This window comes from Schistocerca americana, chromosome 8 (assembly GCF_021461395.2).
Source record: "Schistocerca americana isolate TAMUIC-IGC-003095 chromosome 8, iqSchAmer2.1, whole genome shotgun sequence".
In the NCBI taxonomy this organism is placed as follows: Eukaryota; Metazoa; Arthropoda; class Insecta; order Orthoptera; family Acrididae; genus Schistocerca; species Schistocerca americana.
The window spans coordinates 290475677-290496443 of NC_060126.1; the positions used below are offsets into that span (position 1 = coordinate 290475677).

Genomic DNA, 20767 nt, shown 5'->3' on the forward strand with positions numbered 1-20767 from the left:
TTGGTTCTCCCACATGTCTTATCTGGGAGCCGCTGTACGTGGTCCATCAATGTCCTTTGTGTCATCAATGGTACCTCCTGGGGTGCAGATCGAACCACCCTCCTCCGTTTGTACCGGTCGCTTGTCTTTTCGAGACTAGACTATGAGTGCTTTGTTTATGCATCTGCATGTCTGTCACTCTTACGCTGCCTCAATACGGTCCACCAACGTAGCATCTGTTTGGCCACTGACATCTTTTATACTAGCCCAATTGAGAGTCTGTATGCAAAAGCTGCCAAACTACCACTGTCCTACCGCTGTGACTTTGTCCTTAGCAGATATGTGCCCCATTTGTCTGCCATGCCTGGCCACCCACCCATCCTGTGTGTCCTCCTTTGATGACTCCTTTGATTGCCTGTATGGAGTGTATCCCTCTTCTCTGTTACCTCCTGGAGTTCACTTTTGGCTCTTGCTCTGTCAAATTAACTTTACTCTCCCTGCAGCTTTCCTGGTAGGTGTGAACCCTTCACCACCGTGGCTTCGTATGTTCTTCTTGGTCTTCATTTACTTGCTAAGGACACTACACCAGCCTCCCTCTATCACTTTCAGTTTCACGACCTTCACATGGAATTTTGCAATAGTACCAGTGTGTACACTGATGGCTCTTGAGCTGACCGTGGTGTCAGCAGACATGTCACCTTATGTCTGTTATGTGAGGATGGATATGTGTGTGTGTGTGCGGGTGTATACCTGTTCCTCCCCCCCCCCCCCCCCCCCCGCCCCCCACCACCACCACCACCACCACCACCACCACCACCACCACCACCACCAAAGGTAAGTCTTTCCGCTCCCGGGATTGGAATGACTCCTTCCCTCTCCCTTAAATCCCGCATCCTTTCGTCTTTCCCTCTCCTTCCCTCTTTCCTGATGAAGCAACCTTGGGTTGCGAAAGCTTGAATTTTGTGTGTGTGTTTGTGTTTGTTAGTGTCTCTATCAACATACCAACGCTTTCGTTTGGTAAGTTACATAATCTTTGTTTTTAGATATATTTTTCCCACGTGGAATGTTTCCCTCTGTTTTATAGACACACGAATGCTGTGCATAAAGTTCAACACATTTCTTCGAAAAAACAGCTTCATGTGCAAACTCATGATTTTTTTGCACATAAAACCTGAAGTTATGAAAGATTTTTGCAAACACTTTTATAATTACTGTAAAAATATATTTCTTATTATCATAGTTATGACTTTAAATATACTCTTATCACATGAAAGTCACATAAAAATGGATTTCACATGCATTATATGTACAGCTTTCACCACCCTATTGTGACATCAGACAAAGCTTTCATGAAACAGCAGGACAACCATTAATTACATGTATTTGTCTAACTTTTACAATATTGGAACCTATTCACACAAGTTTGAAAAATGGAATTTGCACACGAAAAAACTCACAAATAATGTGTTGTATGTATGTTGCAGCTTAGTTTTTAGTAGCCTTGCCTTTGATGGGATAGATAAAGAATTTAATCTGAGAACTACAAAAAGTAGTAAGTCAGTTAAGCTGGTAACCAAACATTATTACTACAGTAACACCAACAGAATGTAACAAACAAGCAACTAGATGATGACAGAACTACTGGTATCACATAGATGTCAAAGCTATCAGATATATGTAAAAGTGTATAACAATGAAATCCATAAATCCTGTATAAATCAGTGTTGTACTAATGAACCTAATTCATGGTGATGCTCATTCAAGTTCATGGGTTTTAGTGGCATTATTGAGACAACATTTGCCAAACAATGTTGTCACTAATGTTGTTCCTTTTCTTTTTTAAAACTGTAGAATGATTGTTTGAAAGGGGAATAGAAATTACAGTACCATTTTGATTCACAAGCAGATTCCTGGTGCATATCGGTCAGTTTCAGAGCTAGATAAATATTTAGTTTTGCGATTGGTTCCAGTAGCACAAGAAATTTGCTTGTGAATGAAACTGGTAGAGTACTTTATATAGAAAAGAAGCAACAAGTGTCCAACTCTTGTTATTCAGTACCATCCAGGTATGTAAGTACTGTACCCATCATTTTTTGTACCTATACCGTACCAGAATATTTAAATCTTCTGCCTTGTAATGATGCAGAGAAGTGGTGGTATCTCTGGCTCATTTTATGATGCCAATCCATGGATTGGCAAGATAATGTTCAATTTTCAGTGCCTTACATGCAAATTCTTAATGTCACAGCATAATGTGTTTCTGGGCTATTTAAACATAAAAAAAAGTTTCTCAAAAGTTATTAAAACTAAAGATTCTGTAGTATAAGTTTAGAGTGAGAAAAGTCTTACCTCAAAATTGACAATACCAAATACTCCACTATATGATGCCAATATTTTGTTTCTTCTTTTATTAAACAATATTCATGTTTTGTTTCTGTCATGTGCACAACAATTAAGCTGTATACAGTTGAACAGCATCTTATAAGTGTGTCTTATTGTATTCTTAAACATCTTTGTTTTCACTCATTGAAGGCAGCTGTGTTAAAAGAAAGGTTGAAGCATATGAAAGAAAGGAATGGTGACAAAGTAAACAAACAAAGCCAGAAAATAGTGAAAGAGGTTGGTTATTTACAATATTACACTTAAAAAATACAAATAAATTTCTGTAATTTTCTACAAATAAAATTATTTTATTTCTAGAACTTGCCGAGGAAACAAGACTTCACAAAAGATGCTTCTGCAGGTGAGGCATTTAAATCTATTTTTTTAAAAATTGATATATCAATATTTGCAGCTTAATAAGTTAATACCATTGCAGCTTGACAGCTGCTATACCATATGAAAATTCTATGCTGATTGTTCTTTGCTTTGTAGGTGAAAGCCGTCTGCATACTGCTTGTGCCGGAGGGAATGCGAATGAAGTTCATCATATTCTGTCCACTTCCTGTGTCGATGTTAATGAATATGACTCCTCTGGGAATACAGCATTATCTATAGCTGTACAGCACGGGCATAAAAACTGTGTTTCTGTGTTGCTGAAGTTCAAACCTTTAAATGGTAGCCAGCGTGTTAATGCGTCAATCCCTGGAGACTGTGGTGACCCACCAATACTGGCAGCAGCCAGCAGTGGAAGAACTGACATATGTGACATGCTGTTGGAGCATTCAGGTTTGTTTCAGTCGAATATTAACTAAATAATATGCAGAGTGGTTATAATTAAACTTCAGCTACTTGAGAGGGTCCCCATGAAAATAAGTGATCGTAGGACAATGGAACTTTGCAGACACTTAATCATCTGCTTCTTCCAGGAACGTCCAAGCCACGTTCTTCAACTCTGTTGTGGAAAGAGTACTACTCTGTATTCATTTAATGCACTTATACTCATAAAGGCCAGCCGTACTGTTGCTGCTGTTTTGATAAAACAACTGTATGAGTAAAGCCCTTTTCACCTTTTTGAGATCCATGTCTATAACCTATAACGCACATTGATGCTTATGTTAGAATGATACATCATGATACCAGTGCCAGCACCTAATGACAGGTCATGACACTAACACTACCAACGATGTAAATTGATCAGCTCACTGTCTGATAATCAGTCTTATAAAGTTGGGTACCCACATGGTAAATTTTTCCATCTATTTCGGGTCAAGTAGCAAAAGTTTAATTATAACCACCCTTTATATCAAAATGAGAGTTCACTTGAGAAAACAGAAAAATTACGAGGCTAAATATGGGTAGCTAGTACTTTCCTTCAGTAGACACAATTCCAGTGGTGTCAATAAACAATAAAAGTAATGAAAAACTCTAGTAAAACTGAAGTGATATCAGGTGTTTCCCAGGGAAGCGTCCTGGGACCTCTGCTGTTCCTGATCTATATAAATGACCTGGGTGACAATCTGAACAGTTCTCTTAGGTTGTTCGCAGATGATGCTGTAATTTACCGTCTAGTAAGGTCATCCGAAGACCAGTATCAGTTGCAAAGCAATTTAGAAAAGATTGCTGTATGGTGTGGCAGGTGGCAGTTGACACTAAATAATGAAAAGTGTGAGGCGATTCACATGAGTTCCAAAAGAAACCCATTGGAATTCGATTACTCGATAAATAGTACAATTCTCAAGGCTGTCAATTCAACTACCGTATTTACTCGAATCTAAGCCGCACTCGAATCTAAGCCGCACCTGAAAAATGAGACTCAAAATCAAGGAAAAAAAATTTTCCCGAATCTAAGCCGCACCTGAAATTTGAGACTTTAAATTCAAGGGGAGAGAGAAGTTTTAGGCCGCATCTCCAAATCGAAACAAAGTTGGTCCATTGTAATATGAGACAAAATTTAGGTCGAATGAATGACGATACAGCTACAGTAGTTTGGTTTGAGTCGTAACCTTTGCAGTTAAGCTTTACCAGGTAGCCATTGCTATGCGTCAGGCGCTCCGTCCGTACTTGTACGGGTACTCTTCCTTTTTCACTTGCTTCGTCTGGTTTGAATTGATTGCTTACTTTTCTTTAATCTGATAAGTGCCGTTTTCTTTGTTATAGGTGTTTACGTCACTCTAAGCTGAAAATGCATTACTGTATTGTGTCATGCATTGTTTGCCGCATTCTGATAGTGCGTGTTTACGGCCTGTTGCGGCTCGCGGCATGGCTTGCTTTTGTGCGCACTACCGCCACTTACAATTTAAAAAAAAAAGGGAGGAATCGTCTCATTAGCGAAACAATGGCAAGAGACTGCAATTTGTTGTTACTTACACTGCTGCTTTCTTTGATAATGATCAACAAGAACCAAGTAATACACTGCGTATGATAGAAGATGTTCTGAATGAGAGTTAGGCGAAAATTTTTCTCTGTTTGAAAATCTTTGCAGACACCTCTTTAGTACATTACATTCTGCACAGAAATTAGTCATCTTAGATTTAAAAATCTAGTCAATTGCTGTGCTTCATTTCTGACTGTATCACTATTAGGCATAAGAATAATACGAATATAAACATGACATGATATGTATATTCTTCCGCGTTTGCTGTTGTCTCACTCTAGTTTCGTAGTTTATTAGGCAGACAGGATTTAAATGAGAGAGCAGCACACACACAATAATACATGGCAAAATGTTTATATTCTTATTATTCTTATGTTGAAGAGAATACTGCATGTGATTCACAATTCATGGAAGTTCCTATTAGCAACCATCTCTTCTCACAGGTAGGAAAAAATTCAGAATGTAGATATCTTCTGGTAAACCTTGCGGGATGTAAGGTCGTGGTCCATGAAACTTTTCAGCTCCTAACGTTTCGTCCAGTGCTTCGCTGGACATCTTCAGAGGGGTGTTTCTCCTCCGGTGAGTCTTGCCGACTGACGGGTCGGACGTCTGAGAGCGACTTATGTATGTATAAGTCGCTCTCAGACGTCCGACCCGTCAGTCGGCAAGACTCACCGGAGGAGAAACACCCCTCTGAAGATGTCCAGCGAAGCACTGGACGAAACGTTAGGAGCTGAAAAGTTTCATGGACCACGACCTTACATCCCGCAAGGTTTACCAGAAGATATGTCATCCGGTCGTGAAAGGCTTCATACTATGATCAGAATGTAGAGTTGGCCATATTGACAAACATCCCAGTCTTGCCAGTCGGATTTTCGTAGTACATTGAAATGTTGCTACATTCGAAGATGAACAATACGGAATTTGTATTTACTTCGTTGGATAATGTATGAAAATGCAGTGGTCGAAACTTGGGGCGGAGAAAAAAAGCTCGTCTTCCACCTTTTTTTTTTATACTGACGCAGAGGATTTAGTGCCAGTATTTATCTTTGTGCCTACAAAGCATGCCTGTGTAGCGCTACATATATTCGACGGCATAAGTTAGTTGTGGCAGCACCCACCAACATTTTTCAGAACTTTGCTTTGCACTCGATTCTAAGCCGCAGGCGGTTTTTTTTATTACAAAAACTGGAAAAAAAGTGCGGCTTAGATTCGAGTAAATACGGTAAGTACCTGGGTGTCAAAATCACGAACAACTTCAGTTGGAAAGACCACATAGATAATATTGTGGGGAAGGCAAGCTGAAGGTTGCGTTTCATTGGCAGGACACTTAGAGGATGCAACAAGTCTACTAAAGAGACGGCTTACACTACACTCGTTCGTCCTCTATTAGAATATTGCTGCGCGGTGTGGGATCCTTACCAGGTGGGATTGACGGAGGACATCGAAAGGGTGCAAAAAAAAAAAAAAGGGCAGCTTGTTTTGTATTATCACGTAATAGGGGGGAGAGTGTGGCAGATATGATACGCGAGTTGGGATGGAAGTCATTAAAGCAAAGACGTTTTTCGTCGCGGCGAGATCTATTTACGAAATTTCAGTCACCAACTTTCTCTTCCGAATGCGAAAATATTTTGTTGAGCCCAACCTACATAGGTAGGAATGATCATCAAAATAAAATAAGAGAATTCAGAGCTCAAACAGAAAGGTTTAGGTGTTCGTTTTTCCCGCGCGCTGTTCGGGAGTGGAATGGTAGAGAGATAGTATGATTGTGGTTTGATGAACCCTCTGCCAAGCACTTAAATGTGAATTGCGGAGTAGTCATGTAGATTTAGATGTAGATTCTTAAATTTTGGAATTATTTGTCAGGGAGGAAAGAGGGGTATGTTTCAAAAGATCACTCAGATCACAGGATGCCAGGGCCTCAGTAGAGACCACTATTAGTTGTCAGTGTACTGGGAAGGTAAAAAAAATACACCCTGGAGTCCAAATACTCTGGTACATTATAAAAATTGAGCAATTCATAGGCAACTCTCCTTGTGCAAATTAAAGTGCCCAAAAATAACTTTCTGCCACAGTAATATATGACCAGGTCAAGTAGAAAAGAAACTACCATAATAAATTACTTCAAAACAGCAGAAATGATGGCTGTGAGATTCGGTGACGAAATATGTTTTATTTGAGAACAGTTTTATTGCTGTCTGTGACCACAACATATAGAAGGAATGTTCAAATGAAGAGTTATGAAATGTGGAGTGTTCAAATGAAAAGATACGAAATGTTATAACAATGAAACTGGTTGAAATTTGCATACACTGCTTTGGGATAATGTAGTGAGACGTCTAGGGACAGGAATGTAATGTTACAATGGAAGTGTGCATCACCACCTCCCACTAAAAACTTCGAAGCTGTGCCCTCAGCAGGAAAGGTGATTCTCACGTAAAGTGTAACCGCCAAGTTGAAGTGGGAGCAGTTTGACGATCTATCTTACAGTCTCAACAGGTTACCCTGTGACTTCCACATGTTTGGTTCAAAAAAGAAGGGGAGGGGGTGGGGGGGTTGGCTCTCTTGCAACTGCTGAAACGAACCTATTTCTAACTGGTCGCTGGAAAATATTGCGAATTGTGGTTTGAAAAGCATTACATTCAAAGCAGATTTCCTTTCACGCAAGATGAGCTATGTGTGAGAATGTACGATGAATTTCTTCAATCACGAAGCGTTTGACTTTCATGTAAAAATCAGCTCTCTGAGGGCAACCATTTAGAAGAATTTCGAGGCCAGAAGATCAGACATTTACGTCATTATTAAAAATTTTACTGACCCATTTGTGTGATGTATCTTAAAGTGTAACATGCGCAAGAAAGATCAACATTATATGTGGAAACTTAGCTTCTCTTCCAGCTTATTAATCTTAGAGACCAATATTACATGTGAAGGCTATGTATATTAATTTAAACCATTAACTTTTCTTATTTGTGTGTTCACGCCACTGAAGAGTGATCTTGCTATTGGCTTACTACATCACGTGTCATATGCTGCCATCAGCTGGTGAGATCACGTGACATGAGCTATGACTGTCTTACAAAAGCGCATCGCAATCTCGATTTCAATGTTTTGGAAAGTAACATGGGGTGTTTGGTAGAATTCAAATTTATACCTTCATAATACAAAAATATGCAGAGTACATGTTGCTGCACATCAAAGGTCTTTCAAAAAGTCTTTCTTGTGTGGGCACAGATAACAAGTGGCTAATTATGGTTGGATAAAAATGTGACAAGCATGAAGCATCAAAGAATGGAAAGCTGTACGCACTGGCAGTGAAGCCATTTGCCCCTTGGCATCAGGTGATGGTGAGGCTTGCTGGCCTCTGCTACTGATGCCGGGTGCTGGATACTGCATGCTGGTCAGCATTGGCTGGCGAGTGCTTGCTAGGAGTCCTCCATTTATGGAGCCTATTTTAGCAGCTCTAAAAAGCACTATCCATGTTAACTGCAGTATACATCTTCCTGTCTTTCTGTGGATGGCCTACACCCTGGCCAGTGCTGGAAATACAGGTGGTGCAGTGACAGTAGTTGGTTCATTGTTTTGTCTTTCGTTGGTGGTGCGTGAAACATTACTGAGGATTAGATTCAGTGCTGGCTGACTTAGGACTATTCCAACAAGTGTTATAATTTGATGGTCAAACATTTGCATTATTTACTCTTTCTCCTCATTGCTTTGCGTGTGAAAAAATGGAGACGTGAGTTAAATCTCTCTCTTCCCCACGTAGTATTTCTTGAATTGCTTTGCTGTGAATCAAGGCCAGTTATCCAACACTTATGCAACAACCCCTTGATTTGAAAGTTTCAATTAGGGGGTGGATCATGGCTTTGGTGGTGGAAGACTGTATTTTCGCAATATGTTGAAAATTGAAAAGTATATCTGTTACCACCAACCACATGAATACCGTGAATGGACTCGCGAATCTGTTCCGTACGATGGCTGGAAGTGGTCCATGAACAGAAGCTGGTCTGCATGGCTGGTTGATATTCTGCACATCTGGGACGTTGAAAAATATAAACACAATAAAGAGGCTCCTGCACAGCCTGAAAATCTGTTGACATGCTAGGTGTTCAGTACAGGTAATTTCCTAGTCACTTCTTTCTAGCAACTTCAGAATGTATTGTCGTAAAATTTGGAGAATGAATACCCGTACTGCTGTGGGTTCGAGTCAGTATTGGCATCTCTTAATAAGATCACAGCAAGTGTCGTATTGCAGAATGGCCATGCCAGTAATGATGTCCTCATCAGGACACACTTGCTAATATCTTGAAGTGGTTTGTTTAATAGTGCTTGCATTTACTGGCAAGTCTCTTACAGTTTGGTGTTTAATATAAAATGTTATCGTCATGTTTGTCAGACCTCTGGTCCTGCAGTCTGGAGAGAGCACCTACATTGGTGTTATGGTTTGTATATTGTCTTCTATAGATCACATCTAAAAATAGGGCCACTTCTAATGGCCTGATTTGAACTCTCCAGTAACAGAAAATCAAATCTAATGATTCACATTCAGAATTAGTCTTGTTAATCAAAGCCAAGTTAATGAGACCTACTTTAATTTTAATGAGTCCAGTCATTCATAAGCAGTTTCAAACCACCTCACTCACTTCCTTCTGTTCGCTATGTCACTGAATTTATTGTTCTCTAAAACTGTCAAGTAATTAGTGCTGTGCACATAATTAATTAATCACTCATTAATGTAGATAAAGTTTCGCCTTTGCAGAGTAGTTTTGAAGAAACCAGTTTGTTTAATAAAAGTAAAGTAATGCAGTTAATTATGTCAAGTTAAGGAAAGAATAAATACATGAGAGCCATTTATAATATGTAGTAGCTAACCAGCTAAGTTCTGAAGTAGTCACAGTGTGCCACAATGACACACTGGAGATTGGCCATTAGTAAATGCCATTACTTCGTATTGCTTATCCTTCTTCTTTTGTACAGTTTGTGGCAGTGCAGTACACACAGCTAAGACAGAAGCCAGTACGTACCACTGACCCATCCTCCTGAACGTTTAGTGATGATAAATGAATATTGTGAAAGTTTTTAAATTGAAAAGCTTGACTGTGCCAGAATCTGATTATATAGTAAATATTAATTCAAGCACAGGCTCTGACTACCTTGGAAAACTGTTACGGTGTCTTTAAACATGACAAAATAGAGCTGCTGTCGCCCCTATTGAATCCAGTAATGTATCAGTTATAATACTGAGTAGGATTTAAAGTAGTCCATCTGCATGAGTTATATTAAACTATTGACACATTGTATTTACTTGCACAGCCAAGTGTGCCTGGATACAAAAAGGTTTAAACTTCAGAGACTCGCGGAGAATCACTACAGCTTGCAAAAGCAACGGCCATATAGTAACTTCAACAAGTGTATGTACACTAACGATATTGCAAAACCACTGTATTATTGTAATCACTTAATTACTTCTCATTAGTGTACTTCTTCAGACAGTATAACTAACAGCAATTGTTTTCTCAGTTAACTAATCATGTGTGCATTTTATTACTTCCATGAGCTTTAATAAACATAACCGCTTTCACTATTACTGAAGAAATGCTGTACAAAAACACTGTTTCTTTCAAATAGTCTCAACAAAGTGTTAATTATTGTACCTGCTATCTGAGTATTTAGTTAATTTATGAAAGGAGTTACTTCTCCCTTTAATTACTCTAAATAAAAGAATAAAAGCACAAGCACTGTCATGTTACAGGGCTGAAGGCCTTTGGTTTTTGAACTAGTTTGTACAAAGCAATTGAAGACAATGACTTTGTTCAAAACTAGCAAATTTTTTAATCTGCACTCAGTTACAAAAATAATGTATTCAAGGTTTCAATCTTTCCTTTTGGTGGTTGTGGCTGATGAATTATGTGCTCTGATTGTAGCTTTTTGGAGATACAGCTCCTTATAATACGTATCCTGTATTTGTATGCATGTTACCCTCTTGAAACACCATTACATGCAGCTGTGTGTGATGTAGACAATTCATTAGAAGCTGGTAACTGGTGTTCAGAATAGAAAATTCACACAATACATCTGGTCTAATATTCTTCTTCTTCTCTCATATTGTATATTAGTCACACCCTTACAAGAGCACACACCAGTGTACTTCCAATCATTGGACTCATACTGTAGTTATCACAGATCAATTTCATTCACAAATTAACTATCACATAGCACTGCCCAGTCTTTTAATGAGCAAATGTGAGTCATCTCATGCCAAATTTACAATGGTCAAACTAGTACATTCTCACAGTTCTAACGCTGTAGAGTGATCATGCTCATTACATCTTACTCTTTTGACTGCCTACTTCAGGCTGTCGCTTTCTCTCTCTGAACGTTCTGGTGCACTTGCTAACTTTTTGCTCCTTCCACGCCATCCAAATGGGTAGACCTTTGGTTATAAATACAACAGTATGTAATTCCACATTTACACATAATTTCAATTTTACATTAAATAATTCAAGCAAAAAAAATTGTAAAAATATGCAAGGAAAAATTTGAGTACATTTTCTTGTTGTGTTAGTGCTAACTTCACCCTCTTTGTGGAGACACTGTACTGTCCTTTTTTTTGTATTTGATTTCATGTTTCAATGGCTGGGTTGACTGGTAATGGGAAAAACATGTTATGGAGTGCTTGTGAAATCCTGGATGTGTACATTTTTTAACGCCTCTTTTTCTGCAATGAGGGTGCAAAATTTAGGATGAAAGTAACTTTCCCATGATGTGGCATTGCCAAGTGACATAACTCAACAAACTTTGATCTCATACATAGACAGAATTCCTGCAGTAGAGTATAGGAAGTAACTGAAAGAAATACACAGTGAGAGAAAAAATGACAATTTCATTCAAATACAATAATTAAAGTGAAACCACTGTTTTTCATTATCATCCCATGAACTTTGCAAAACCCTTTTACTGATACAGATGTGCTCTCTGCATGCTGTGCTGAGTGCAGCTTTGTTGTTGCCGTACTGCTTGCGAAATGCTGTTACCTGTGTAGAGAGACAGTGTTCTGGCCGCTAGGATATACTTACAATATTTTAAGAAAACTATTTGGTGAAAAAATTTGATTTTTTCACATTGCTCAATAAAGGTCTGAATTCCTTTTTGTTTATTCATCGTAGTTACTGTGCTGCATCAAATTAAAGAAACCATTGCATGAAATTTTAATGCTTTTGTACAGGTACAAACATATTGCGTAAACTTTGCATATGGTTGATTTTAGCTCATACATTGTTGCGTATGAAATTTAGATAAGATATCAAAATTTTATTTAAAAGTGAGAGCAGAACAATCTCTCATTTAGGTCTCAAGTTATTGGTTTTAATATCTGGTGAACAGTCCCATGTGACTGCCACATTTCGGTCACTGCACATTGGGAATTGTGGTAATAACAATAATCATATTTCATAAATGTTTCAAGATACTGGGCAAATGATAGCACACAAAGAGGCACATGTGTTTTATGATAGCTGCTCAAACTATTTTTATTCACAGAAATATGGAAAAAACTTGCCCACAGCAGTGACAGTTCAGTGGAAGTGTAAACACGTCAATAACACTTAAGAAAAATCCAGAGGCCATGTTTTAAATACATCTTCGGCACCTAGGGAGAGGCGGAGCATGATAAGTTAACTCACCTACAATGGTCAAAGGGTTGATAGGGGGTTTGATCACCACAGATGGCAGAGCATGCTCTGCAATGTTCTCTCATGTACAGAGGCATAACGTGGCATGGACGTACTCTTCTCCAAGTGCTTGAACGTGGTCAGCACTATTGTGACACTGAACTACAATCCCATGTGTGTCTTTACAAGGGTGCAATTGGCCCCAACTTCGTTTTTAGGTAGAGCAGTGTGCAACCACTTTGAACAGGACATTTGGAGGGGCTTTTAGAATGAGAGGATATTTGGCAAATTAACTGGCCTGCCCATTCACTCAACTGAAATACAATTGAACATGTGTCGGATTCATGGAGTAGATGTATTGCAGTATGTCCACACACCCCATTACCATCCAGTAGTTGTCAACTGTGCTGGTGGAGGAATGGAATGCCCTAACTCAACAACTCGTTACCAACACCTTGTGTGCATGTTGCAGAGCATGCATTGCCATCCATGATCTCATTTCTTTCAGTTACCGTCTGTATTGTAATGTAACAGTTGAGTCTATGTATGATCCAAGTTTCAACAAGCTACCATATTTACCTGATTGTAAGACAGGTCTGTTCCCAAATTTGTCATTTGAAAAATGCAGGGTGGTCTTACATTTAGAAATTGAGCTATTGCTGCTGAGGTTAACATTTCTACATTGTTTAATAAAGTACTTGGCGGTCATCTTACATTTGCAGATGAAGCTTTGTCCATTGAGATCATGTGCAAATTTATTTTGAAGAATTTGTAAGGGTTGGGCTGGGCAAGTATTACTGGCATTCGAACAGGCTCAAGATTTACTGATACACCAAAGCGCTCGATATAATATCGATGATGCTTGAACAATCACATGACTTTTGACTTGTGCAGGGGATGCATCAGAAAATTTGAACTAGCTGCTATAATATTCTATGAACTAGCCACTATAATATACAGTCTATTGCTCTGCTTAAAATTTGAGTGTTTTGTAAAACACAGGAAGAAATAGAACCAAATTCTATCATCTTACACACTCCTGTTGTATATGTATAGGTTTGTAACAAAAGTTCTCATACATGTATAGATACTATGTTCAAATATTAATGCTGCTATTTAAATAAAAGTAGCATTCAAAAGCGGAAATGATGTTCTTCAAAAAATGTTACTTGCTTCTAAACCCAGATCAGTATTTTATTTGATTATGAGGCACTAATAATTTACTAAGTGGTGCAAATGAAAAATTTGGTCACTGTACACATATTAGAATATCGTTTTACATTACTGGCTTTTAATCACATTTAGAACAGGTGGGTGACACTTAGATGAAACAAAAAGAAAAATTAATCGGGATTGAAATCTCCACAAATGAAATCAATCATATTACATTGACTAATTGTTGTGACAAGAATAAATTACAGTGGCAAGACCTGTCATGGAGATAGTACCAATAGACATCACTAGATTGTGGGATGAGCTAAAGTTCTGGAATTGGACTGAACTGTTGTTGCAATCTTTTATTTATGTATTAGTTGCTGTTGATACATATGACGTGCACCCTAGAAGATAATGCTCCAGCACAGCCCTACTGAAGGGTTGGAGGGGAACATTGGTACCAGCTTGGCTGGAATAGTGAGTAGGCAGCAAATTACACCATGTTGACAAACATGGGAATCCGTACTGTGAACTTTGGCTACTTAGGAACACCTACCATGTTTAAACTGCTGTTTGCCTGAGTCTGTTTGAAGTTGGAATTGAATTGACTTCAAAATTAGACTCAACAATAGTACACATTTCTGCAGGAGACAGTAAACGTCTAGGGAGTGGTGTACTTAAGTCTTTCGTGCTGCAGTGTTATTGTCGCTCACTGTGGCATATGACAGGAAAGAAAGAGTGTGTGTCAGCTGCTGGTTCTATGCAGTAGCAGACAGACAATATGTTTGGAAGCAAGAGACATTGTAACAGTCTCACATAAGTATTTAGATAAAAACAGCTGCGTTCTCAGGTCCCATGGTAACAACCACCTCAGAAATCACAGTATATTCAGAAGAAACAGTCAAATATTTGTGAGAATGAAGATATAAATTTCAGAGTTGTGCCATTAGGATGGTGGCGGTGGTGATAAAAAATAGTAATACCATAGGTGAGAGGGTTAGCAAGCAAAAAATGTAGAAAAGAAAAGGCAACAAATTAACATAAACAATTTCCTTTCATTTATTTTGTTTCTCCTTGTATTCTCTAAATGTAGAGTATAAGTATAATAAATGGCAAAGATTGAGACAAAGTATAATGTTAGCTTTTTACGCAGATACTTGACAGTAAAAGAGTTTGTAATTTTGTTGAGTCAGAATACGTTTTTAAAAAATTCCCCTGAAGCCTCTTCAAAAAAGAGGGTCATCTTATAATCAGAGTCATCTTATACTTGGTAAATGTGGCCTTTTACTTGGCAGTGATACATAATGCGAAAATTACTTTTATCTTTATGTTTTGCACACTTGTACTTGAGAAGAAGTACATTGTTCCACATTGAGTGTCTCTTAAAATGAATGCAGTTAACTCTTTCGAGCCATCTGGGTTGAGATGTGAAAAGACTGTACCTGTTCTGTGTTAGGATTTATCATTTGCCATAGATTATGTTGCTGTGGAACTTGCTTGCGAATGTAGGAAATGCCCACTCGTATGCTGCAGAGCATTTGAACTTGGTGGCACTGCAGCATACATATTTATTGGATATAAAAAGTCAGAAGTGTGGCAGGATAAATTGTCCATAGCAATTATTTTTTTCCTAAAAGTATTTCAAAGGACATCGGTCATTGCAGATGGTATCCTATACGTGAAATGTTGATCATGCTACGGGATACCCCAAATGTATGGCTTACTTTTGTGACGCTTTTATCGTACACGTACATAATTGCCATTTTTGTCGATGCATTTTTGTAAACACTGTGACAGTGTATAGTGCCCATGTCACACCAGCTCGCTACAGTGTCCTTCAGTAAGTGTTGAACCTCATCTTTTGCCTTGTCGTTGGAGTGGAATGCCATCCAGGCAAACGTTTCTTCAAATTAGGGAACAGTTTGTAATCAGTATCCGATCTGTTTGGTGGGCGGATGATGACTAGAGACCAGATTATATGCATTTGCATATTGCATATGCATTTGCATATTTGGCTCCTTTTCACCAGTTATTGCGTATTTTAACTAAAAACTAGTGATAATGCATATTTTCACTCTATGTTTACAATATTTTAAAAATGTAGATGGGCAGTCTCTAGATCAATCTAGTTTTGATGTCACACAGATTGACCGTGATCTAGAACTGCGCGCAGTCGCTAACTAAGAGGCCACTGCCTAGTGAAATCACTACAGAATAGGTACAGGAACAGGCAGACAGACAGAGTTAATGCTCCTGCTCCTGCGCCTGTGTGTGTAGTGTGTAATGTGTTGTGTGCCATGCCGCCTGGAAAAAGAAATGTTGTTTTGTCGATAGCTGACCATCCTGGAACATTTAAATATGACGGAATTGTTTTATATTGTTGAGTTTGCGAGAAAAATGTTTCATGCAAAAAGAATTTCAAATAGACCAGCATGTGAAGACAAGTCTTCATATCATTGGAACGCAGAAGAAAGGACCATGACAACAACTTCTGACAACAGCAAGTTGCAGTAGCAGGGATTTGTCCAAAGGTAAACAAAAGGGTTGGTTTAACAAGGATCTATGTGAAGCATTCATTGCAAGCAATATTCCTCTTCACAAGCTTACAAACCCTATCCTCAAAGGCTTCCTGCACAAATATTGCTTATATCAAAATATACCAGATGAATCAACATAATTTAAAAATTACATACCGACAATTTACATAAATGTTCTGGAAGAAATACGCAATGAACTCAAGGACAGCATTATCTGGGTTTCAGTTGATGAAACTACAGACGCATGTGGCCCTTACATTGCAGATTTAATTGTTGGCACTTTAAAAGAACTTGAAAATGTAAATCATTGTACAATCACCAGATTTGTGAATGAGGGTACCAGAAAAATATTCCCAGAATCTTCTGCTGATTAAAGGGTGTTTATGTTTATTTCAGATGCTGCTCCCTGTATGATCAAAGCAGGAAAAGCCCTCTGGGTATTTTATCCCAATTTGATTCTTGTGACGTGCTTTGCTCATGGAGTACATAGCCTTGCTCAGGAAGTACGTTCGTTCCATGTTTGTGAATGTAAATAAACTGATTTCATCCACAAGGAGAGTGTTTCTAAAGGCCCCTGCTCGCATCAAGACCTACAAAGAAAAACTACCAAATGTGCCTTTACCTCCCGAACCAGTGGTAACGCGTTGGGGTACTTCGGTCGAAGCTGTGTTGTTTTACAGTGAACATTTTGAGGCCATTAGGGAGGTAGCAAACCACTTCGATAGCGCAGAGACTTTGGCAGTTTGTCAGTGCAAGGAAACTTTTAATGGTTCTGATAGTAAAAAAACACATTGCTGTGATTAACACTCATTTTTCCCATATATCTGCAAGTATTAAAGAGCTTGAAACTCAAGGTTTAGCATTGAATAAATCTATTCAGTCAATGAATAAAGTGCTTCTAGTGAAGTCCTCATTGCCATAGGTATTCCCAAGAAAACTTAAAGAAAAGTTTGAAAACATTTTAAACAAAAACCCAGGCTTTGAACCTTTGCAGCAAATTGATATTTTTATTAATGGGCTGGGCGAACTTTGACCAGAAACAATAAGTGCCAACATAACACCCAAATTCAAATAATGCCCAGTTATCTCAGTTGATTTAGAATGGTCCTTTTCTGCTTATAAAAATGTTTTAAGTGATCGAAGACACAACCTTACTACTGAACATTTGGAACAGTACTTGGTCGTTTTTGTTTACAATAGTAGAAAAATGTAAAATAAATTGTAAATGATGCTTTGGTCCAATAGTATTAATTGAAGGTTAATGTTGTTCAAAAATATTCATGATTGTATGTCGTTTTGTAAATAAAATATTATGGAGTCTTTGAGCGTGTGATATCTCAAAGTTGGTCCTGTACATATCAATCGTTTTGCTGTGACGCACTCCCATCGCATCTGCTTGTTATGGCAACAATAGCAAAGAAGGAACAATTCTTGAAACATGGTATGCATCTCCATTTTCCAAACATTTGGAAAATAATCTCGGAAAGGCCCCCTTCCTAACCTCTACCAGAAAGCTGACTAAAGGGATAAGAATATCTTGTAGAACAAAGTGGCAATTATATCAAAACGTTAGAATCAGTCAAAATCTAAATGCAGCAGCCCATTACAAACAGTATTGTAAGGTGCTTAAAAAAGTTATTAGGAAGGCAAAAAGTATGTGGTATGCAGATAGAATAGCTAAGTCTCAGGATAAAATTAAAACCATATGGTCAGTCGTAAAGGAAGTGGCTGGTCTGCAGAGACAGGTCGAGAATATAGAATCAGTGCGTAGTGGGGATGTCCGTGTTACTGATAAGTCGCATATATGTACAGTACTTAATAACCACTTTCTGAATATAGCAGGTGAACTAAATAGAAACCTAGTCCCAACAGGGAATCATATAGCGCTCTTAGAAAAAAGTGTTCCGAGACTGTTACCTGAAATGCTCCTCCATGATACTGACAAGAGGGAGATTGAGTTAATAATTAAATCACTAAAGACCAAGAACTCTCATGGATATGACGGGGTATCTAGCAGAATACTGAAGTATTGTTCCACGTATGTTAGCTCAGTACTTAGCCATATCTGTAACTTTTCCTTTAGGAGTGGTCGGTTTCCTGACCGATTAAAGTACTCGGTAGTGAAGCCACTTTATAAAAAGGGAGACAGGGATAATGTTGACAATTATAGACCTATTTCTATGCCATCAGTGTTTGCTAAAGTTATTGAGAGGGTTGTATATACAAGGTTACTGCAGCATTTAAATTCACATAATTTGCTGTCAAATGTACAGTTTGGTTTTAGAAACGGTTTAACAACTGAAAATGCTATAGTCTCTTTTCTCTGTGAGGTTTTGGACGGATTAAATAAAAGGTTGCGAACGTTAGGTGTTTTCTTTGATTTAACGAAGGCTTTTGACTGTGTTGACCACAAAATATTACTGCAGAAGTTGGAACATTATGGAGTAAGGGGAGTAGCTTACAATTGGTTCGCCTCCTACTTTAAGAACAGAAAGCAGAAGGTAATCCTCCGCAATATTGAGAGTGGTAATGATGTTCAGTCCCAATGGGGCACTGTTAAATGGGGCGTTCCCCAAGGGTCGGTGCTGGGGCCACTGCTGTTCCTTATTTATGTAAATGATATGCCTTCTAGTATTACAGGTGATTCAAAAATATTTCTGTTTGCTGATGACACCACCTTGGTAGTGAAGGATCTTGTGTGTAATATTGAAACATTATCAAATAATGTAGTTCATGATATAAGTTCGTGGCTTGTGGAAAATAATTTGATGCTAAATCACAGTAAGACTCAGTTTTTACAGTTTCTAACCCACAATTCAACAAGAACTGACATTTTAATCAGACAGGATGGGCATGTTATAAGCGAGACGGAACAGTTCAAGTTCCTAGGCGTACAGATAGATAGTAAGCTGTTGTGGAAAGCCCATGTTCAGGATCTTGTTCAGAAACTAAATGCCGCTTTATTTACCATTAGAACAGTATCTGAAATAAGTGACATTTCAACACGAAAAGTAGTATACTTCGCATATTTTCATACGCTTATGTCATATGGTATTATTTTTTGGGGTAATTCTTCTGATTCAAAAAGGGTATTTTTGGCTCAAAAACGGGCTGTTCGAGCTATGTATGGTGTAAGTTCGAAAACCTCTTGTCGACCCCTATTCAATAGTCTGGGAATTTTGACATTGCCCTCACAGTATGTATTTTCTTTAATGTCGTTTGTTGTTAGCAATATTAGCTTATTCCCAAGAGTTAGCAGCTTTCACTCAGTTAATACTCGGCAGAAATCAAATCTGCATGTGGAATGCACTTCCTTGACTCTTGTGCAGAAAGGAGTGCAGTATTCTGCTGCATCCATTTTCAATAAGCTACCACAAGAACTCAAAAATCTTAGCAGTAGCCCAAACACTTTTAAGTCTAAACTGAAGAGTTTCCTCATGGTTCACTCCTTCTATTCTGTCGAGGAGCTCCTGGAAGAGATACAAAATTAAGCAAATTCCAGTGTACATTTTTGATTTTCTTTATTTAAACTAACGACTTGTCGCCTGAATATGTTTCTTATATTTCATTTTATCTGTTTCTACAATCGTGTTATAATTTCATGTATTGACTCGTTCCATGACCATGGAGACTTCTCCTAAATGTGGTCCCACGGAACAATAAATAAATAAAAAAAAAAAAAAAAAAAGTAAATGTACCAATTTTTTGCTTGGCTGGAGCTGCTATTCCTTGTAATTGATACATACAGGTTCGAATTTGAGGTATAATGGACGCAGTAACTACCATGTTTTTTTTTGTTATTTGATCTTTTGATGCACTTTTCATGCATTTTTCATGCATAGTTTAAGGGGGGATGTAATGGATTTTGGTCCAAAAAATCGATTTTTCAAGAATATTATCTTCTTGATCTACACTGTTTAATCTATGTTGTGTGTTAATTTTATCGTGATAGCACCTTTAAATTGTTAATCTGATTAACTCTGCACTGGCGCCACTCCCACCTTTTCCGACATGTAGGAAGCTGCTTGCTTCAGCAGAATTTTTGTCAGTGTGAAGGCTATTTTCTTTCGATACCTTTGGCTGACATCTATATCTTTGCCCAAAAACTTTCTTGCATGAGGTTTATTTACATTTTGACAAAGCTAACACATGTTGGTAATGGAAGGTTGAATTTGCAAACCTTTATGTGGAAGTCAAGATTTATGCATAATCGGTGTAAATACTGCCAGCACTGTGCAACAATGAAAATGTCTAACAATGAAGACAGTGAGAAACTGTGGCAAGAAAAGCATGCAGTAGCATTCTCTAAAAATAATAGTGGCTCAAGTGGGGGCATGGGGGCTGCTGCAGTTGTGAAGATGTTCTCCAGATCTAAGGATCAGTATGGTGTTGTTACATATACTAAATACCTTGGTGACGGGGATCCCTCTTCATTCAAAGCTATAACAGATAAAAGTCCGTACAGTTAAACAATAGAAAAGTTGGAATGTGTTGGCCACATCCAAAAGAGGCTTGGTGGTAGGCTTCGCTGCTTGATGAAAGAGAAGAAAGGTGAAGTACTTGAGGACGGAAAACCACTAGGAGCAAAAGGCAGGCTTACTCTGAAAGAAATAGATTCTCTTCAGTTATCTTATGGGAGAGCTATCAGAAAATTCAGAGGCAAAGAGGCG

General features: G+C 38.2%; 1 protein-coding gene across 1 annotated transcript in view; it reads left to right on the forward strand.

Annotated features, from left to right (window-relative positions):
- Window positions 1–20767, forward strand: part of LOC124545474 — a 437325-nt gene that overhangs the window by 408102 nt on the left and 8456 nt on the right. Inside the window, exons 14-16 of the mRNA XM_047124406.1 lie at window positions 2512–2598; window positions 2680–2722; window positions 2854–3147. Of these exons, the coding sequence (XP_046980362.1) occupies window positions 2512–2598; window positions 2680–2722; window positions 2854–3147 (424 nt within the window). The remainder of the gene's footprint in view (window positions 1–2511; window positions 2599–2679; window positions 2723–2853; window positions 3148–20767) is intronic.